Raw genomic sequence first — 6509 nt, forward strand, 5'->3', positions numbered from 1 at the left:
ATTTTGATAGGTTTCAAGATTACAGACGCTCCTATCATCTGTATTTTAATATTGGAGAGAATTGTTCACAAAATTTATGGTATCAACAACTGAACTGAAGAGAGTGGAACAAGATTAAAATAGCTTTATGTGAATTGATCACATGACAAATCTGCATTAGTTTTATTATGAATTAATTGATTGTTTTAGTCTGAAGACACATGATTCAACACCATTACTTCATGAACAACTTAATTATACAAGACACTGTTTATTACATTGTAGGTCACCTGAGTAAACTCAGGTGACCTATTGCTATCTGTTTTCGTCCATTGCTGTGTGTTGTGTGTCGTGCGTTAACATTTGAACATTTTCATCTTCTTCTCTGCAACCACTGAACCAATTTCAACCAAATTTGGCACAAAGCATCTATGGAGTGAAGGAGAACAAAAATTGTGAATTTCATGATCCCTGCCCCCCCTGGGGCCTGGGGGATGGGGCAAAAACCACTAAAATTAATGCAATCTTTAAAAATCTTTTATTTTACTCCTTGATATCAAGCAGTCAAACTGTTTGCATGATTGTAACCAGCATTGAGTCCTCTACCAAAATTGTGAAATTCATGGCCCATGGGTCAGGGGTTCTAGTGCTAGGGTGGGGCTAAATAAGTATATAGTGTAAATGCATTATTTCTTTTAAAATCTTCTTCTCTGCTACTGGGTATTAAATAAACCAACTAGGTACATAGTTATGATGAGCAATAGTGCCTCTACCAAAATTGTGAATTTTATGGGCCCAGGGTCAGGGGTTCTGGTGTTAGGGTGGGGCGCTATTGATTATATATAGTGAAAATACATGAATTCTTTGAAAATCTTCTCTGCTCCTGGATATTAAATAAACTAACTAAGTGCATAGTTATCACGAGCAAGAGTACTTCTACCAAAATTTTGTATTTTATGGCCCCAGGGTCAGGGGTTCTGGTGTTAGGACGGGCCTCTATAGATTATATAGTGAAAATACATGAACTCTTTGAAAGAAGTCTTCTCTGCTCCTTGGTATTAAGCAGATGAACTACCTATATAGTTATGATGAGCAAGGGCGCTAATCTTCCAGAATTGTGAATCTCAAGCCCCAGGGGTCGGGGATACCATAGGGGGTTTGGGGGGGGGGGCTGTACTTATATACTGAAACTGTATGAATTGTTTGAAATCTGCTCCTTGGTATTAATCAAAAATTTTTGAAAAGCAAGGGTGTCTTTTCAAAAATTGTGCAATGTGTGTATCTAGGCTAAAGGGTCAGGGGTTCATGTGTGATAGGGGCATTACTAATTATTGCTGAATATTACTAATTACTTGAAATGCATTTTTTGTTCCCCTACCCTGCCTATTGGTGTTAAGTAAACAAACTAAGCAACTGCTAAGTGTATTGTTATGATGATCAATGGTGCCTCTTTCAAAATTGTGAATAGCATAGCATCTGGCTTAAAACGTGAATCAAATTCAATCACTGGAAAGTTGTTGCATAATGTTCAGGTGACCTATAAGGCCCATGGGCCTCTTGTTAACTTAGGCCCATTTAACCCCAGCCACATACTCTCGTTACATATTTGGATGAATTTCAATATTTTCCCCCTAAGGATATTTTCCTTATTGAAAACATGCTTAATTTGGATTACACTGATACAGTATATGCACATGAACATATGTGACTAGTTTGTAAGTAAATACGTTTGTTTATTTGCACCAGCATAGCTTAAAATTGAGGATCCAGATTTGTTTGATATACTTTTTGCACTTATCTATGAATTCGAACCATATTGTTTCACATTCATCAGAAATATCCTGGATTGACAATTTAAAAGAGATCTCTAATTCTCATTAAGGAAGCAGCTTGGAGATTGTTTTCTGGTTCTTGTTCCATTGATAATTGTAAGTAGGAATGCAAGGCGGCCTCTTTGTCCCCTGAAATCTGTTGACAGGTACCTGATCCCACCTCTGATGTTTCGGAGGTCCGTGTTTGCTCTGCTCCTATTTGTATTGTTTTATGGACTATCCACATCCTTCTTTGACTTTCAATTTGAATTTCAATTTACCATTATTCTGTCCTCCAACATTCTGATTTACTAATGCATTTAAAAAATTTAATTTTTTTTATCTTTGCAAAGTCTTTAAATTTTACTTGGTGTAGTTAATTCTTAACAAAAACTGACCTCTGGTCACTTATATGTTATTGGTTGCTAGTTCATCCTAACCAAATACATCTTTTGATTAAAAAGTAAAGAACTGCATACCAATGATTCAATATCTTGGAACGGTCAACATCTACCGGTATGTTTATTTTTATCTTTGGAGCTCGCAGGATCGAGTCCAAGAGTAGACGCTCTAACCACTTCGCCACGCGGACAAACCTAACATGTGTTAGATACGTTTATTTATAACCATTTGCCAGTGACAAATTGTCAGCTGTCAGTGACAAGTTTACTGCCAACAACAAACACTTACACAGACTAGGCTCATACTACGATACTATATAATAAAACATAGCAATTTGTATAAGAATCAATGTTAGTTTATTAGCAATTACATGTACATGTAAAATTTGCAATTTAATTCAAGAATTCTGTATCATTTAACCTATTTGACGAAGAAAGACAATCAATGTAAGACACTGTAATAATTATTTTTATAAGCATTTCTTTAAGATTGACATGTTACCATACATTTTAATATTTCTGCAAAAACACAAAGAATTGTATTCGGTAATAACTAATATTCCCCCCCCCCCCCAATCAAGCTTTGATGGAGATATATTTAATTAAGTTCGTAAACATGGGTGTATATGCTGACTTCAAAGCACTGAATATTTTCATAAGTAATGACGCCATATGTACATAATGACGTCACAAACATGACGTAATTTTCAGTTTTTTATGAATTTTACAGAAAAATGTACATATTTGGTCGATATTTTGAGTAAAAGTGAACGAGCGCATGTGTGTTCAGGATCAATATTTTGATATAATATGTAGAATGATAATATCAATGAAATATGCCAATATTGTTCCTGAACAGACATGCGCTCTATAAGTTTTGAAGCTTAAATTGTTGAAATTTTGTCCATTTTGTCCTGTTTCTGAAAAAGGATATAAAATCGGACTAGTTTGTGACGTCATAAAAACAATAATTTGTGAATACACTGCTTTGACACTAAAATGTTTTCTGTTAATTTATATTTCTCATACAATTTATTCAATTCAGCACATTTCTGGAAGTTTTCAAAATTTGACTTTTGTGGGGGTAAATATATGCAATATACCGCATATATATAGTTCTTTGATCAATTTTGCTAGTTTATTTTGAAACAACTCTTTCATTTCTTTTTTGGAATTCACTGGAACGAGTTCATTTTGTAGTAGAAAACAGCTGTTTCATAATTAGTTAATTGATAGATGAATTGTATGCAGCTTAACGTCTCTCTCGAGAATTTTCACTTATATGTAGACACCACAATTTGCCGGTGGAGAGCTGCAAATTTTGTCCTATACTCGGCACGTAGGGCCATTGAGCAGGGAGGGATCTTTTTCGTGCCAGCGCCTACTGCGACACGGAACATATATAATTGATAAGATAAATATGTAATTTGCTTGTCTTCTTGTTTAATTTATCTGATTAACCACATTTGTTCATAAGCGTGGGGTATTTATCTATTGTACTGCTTTGTTAATCCAAAAAGATCAGAAATAGCTTTTCTTATAATAGGTAGTTGTCTTATTAATGAAGCAGTTTTAAATTTGCTAACAGGATCTTGTTCCATGGACAGCAAATACGAACAAAAAGCTGACCTGTACTTTCCGGACATCTGTTGACAGATTCCTAAAATCTGCCATGATATGTCACCCTCCATTACAGATGGAGATTCTAGTTGGTCTTCGAAAACTAGTGACTGAAGTTCTTGTAATGCTGATTCTGCTTTCACGTGCACTGGGTCAATCTGTGAGTAGCACAAGAACTCAAGCATGTGCAACAGAAGAATGGCTGGAATAAACGTTATGTTAACATCTTCGTGGCTATTCAAACTATATTGCTGTTCGAGATATAATTCTTTGATGTAACAGATGCCCTTTTCAAGATTTATTTTCCCTGCTACAACCATTTTTCTTTTGTTAATCCAGATTCGTTTCTCTAATGCGCTTGCATCGATCTCCTTTTCTTTAAAACATTCATACATGTCCCTTACACATATCTGATATAACTTGACCTTTATCATTTCTAAATTGGATAAAGCTTCCAAGTATCTACAGGTCCTATAAAAATACATTGATAAAAACAACCTTTCAAAAACACTACCGAATTTTACAACTAGGGTCAGCATATACCTGGACATTTTGTCAGCTGTATAATTTAGTTTGTTTTTTCTTTTGTTAAAGTACTGATTGTGTAATAAAAATGCAGTGCTCTGAAAAACAGTGGTTACCATTTTTTGTAAAAAGACGACTTTATACCGTGACAGTGGTCTAATAATCAGCTGCTCAAGTATCTGTAGGCTTTGTATGCAACCGAGTAGATTACCTCTATCTAATGAAGCACTTATTCCCATTTCTTGGAAAGTTATTTCTTCATGTGTGCAAAGAAGTTGTCCAGGGTTATTCGGTTGATGAATCATATTGCTAATTGTGGAACTGTATGGTAGAGAGGAATATCCTCTCTCATACAACGCATACAGTGTAATAAATAAGTCATTCTGTGCTTTCCCTTGTATTTTACCTAGAAATATGTTGTTTTTTGGGATGAAAAAATTAGGACAAACTCCTTCATACACGCATTTTAGGATGAACCTAAAGAAATCCCAGAAACCCTCCAGCAGATTTTGAGGACACCAGTCACGAACTGTGTTTTGCTGAAGCACCCAGAAAACTGCTGTTTTCATGTGATATGAGCACAGTATTTTATCTTCAGCACATACTCCATGGTTAACAACTTCTTTTAGGAACAATTTTAGCATGCCATACGTTAAAAACTGAGAGTGGTTCATAGAATACACAAGTTTTTGTTCTGCAAGAGAAAAAGAGATTCTCCATTCATCGTCTTCATGATTCCCTTGTTTGTGTCCGATTGGTACGAGGTGACATCCACTTTTCACTATTTCATTAACTCTTTGAGATCCCGGCCAGGCTTGAGATCTGGCTATCCATGGGGAAGCCAATGGAGGCCAAATGTCACAGGCAAAACAATGAGCAGTGTCAAAATCCATATCGTACATAAAACCACTGCTACATGGGCCATGTTCCGTAAAACCTGGAAATAAGCCAGAAAGGGTGACTTTGCGGAGTTCAGAACTAGATATGTAAAATCTATCATTTATACTGATACCGGCCAAATACACACTATCCATATTTGTAAGTGTCATTAAAACTAGAAGTGTGTATCCTGGCGGACTTTCAGAGCCGTCAGAAAGAATCAATGTTTGTTTATCTGTATTGTAATTTTGTGCCTGTTCCTTGTCCCAGATAACTTTATGATCTTTAGACCACATCATAATGTCTATATCTGATCCTTTAAATCTGAATCCTTATCTGCGACTTCCACTTGGCAAAAATTGGAACTGAACATCTGCTCCATGCAATGTATCCATCATATCGATGAGATCCAGGGCATCTCTTCTCATTGCAACCTGTTGAGGAGTCCCCAAATTACGGCACAGTCCCTCAAACACTGATTGTGATATACGCTTCATGCCGATGTCTCTGAAAATGTAACATAATGAAAAATAGCATTAATATACATTATAAAGTGTTCAAAATATAGTTTGAATTGTCAGAAATATTACATTAAACATTTTTTTTACGAAATCTGAACCTTAATATTTTCACTTAACCCTAACATTCGTTAAATTTTGACAACTCTCCAAGAAAGTAATTATGCGGAGACAAAAGGATATGAAGCACTTAAAATACGTACTCGAAAAAGAAAATACAAAAAGCTAGTTTATTTAATTTCTTTTTTGTATCACACATGTACGCTAAAAGTTTTAGAAATTATACTGCCCTCAAAATCAAAAGGGGTCTTTCTAAGGACAAAGGCAGTTATGTTTTACTTATGCAACAAAAATGCTTTCTGTGGTTGTTACGGAAACTAATGATGCAGCTATTGCAGAAAAAAATACGTAACCCGCGTAACAGATTTTATTTTTTATATTTATATATATGTATAAATAATAATTTAAAGTAGGATAAAAACAGATTGATTATTGTATAATTGTATTACGCCATATAGTATGTTTCATTGATGGAACACCCACTGGTGTTTTTGTACAGGTGATATGCCTTGTGTTGTCCATGAACTGATCAACTGCAATGGTTCTCTTAATTAATAAAGGAGAAAATATTCAGTGGAATGTAAAAAAAAAATTTCAAAGTGGATTTCTTTGTTAGCATTTTCTGTATTTTAAAGGGAACAAATCCGCCTTTCTCTTGCAGTTTTAAAATCACTCTATTGTTATTGTTAGGTTGCATATGAATGAACTTTAAAGAA

General features: G+C 34.9%; 1 protein-coding gene across 1 annotated transcript; it reads right to left on the reverse strand.

Annotated features, from left to right (window-relative positions):
* Nucleotides 1–3820: 3820 nt before the first annotated feature.
* Nucleotides 3821–5514, reverse strand: LOC134252598 (uncharacterized; the record flags this gene model as incomplete). The annotated part of the gene is made up of 2 exons (XM_062735096.1): nucleotides 4548–5514; nucleotides 3821–4187 (listed from the first exon to the last, which is right to left on the reverse strand). Coding segments are annotated over exons 1-2 (1334 nt in total), but the record flags the coding sequence as incomplete, so codon positions are not given.
* Nucleotides 5515–6509: the final 995 nt, after the last annotated feature.

This window comes from Saccostrea cucullata, unplaced genomic scaffold (genome assembly GCF_032062105.1).
Source record: "Saccostrea cucullata isolate Sc308-1 unplaced genomic scaffold, CSIRO_AGI_Scuc_v1 ctg355, whole genome shotgun sequence".
In the NCBI taxonomy this organism is placed as follows: domain Eukaryota; kingdom Metazoa; phylum Mollusca; class Bivalvia; order Ostreida; family Ostreidae; genus Saccostrea; species Saccostrea cuccullata.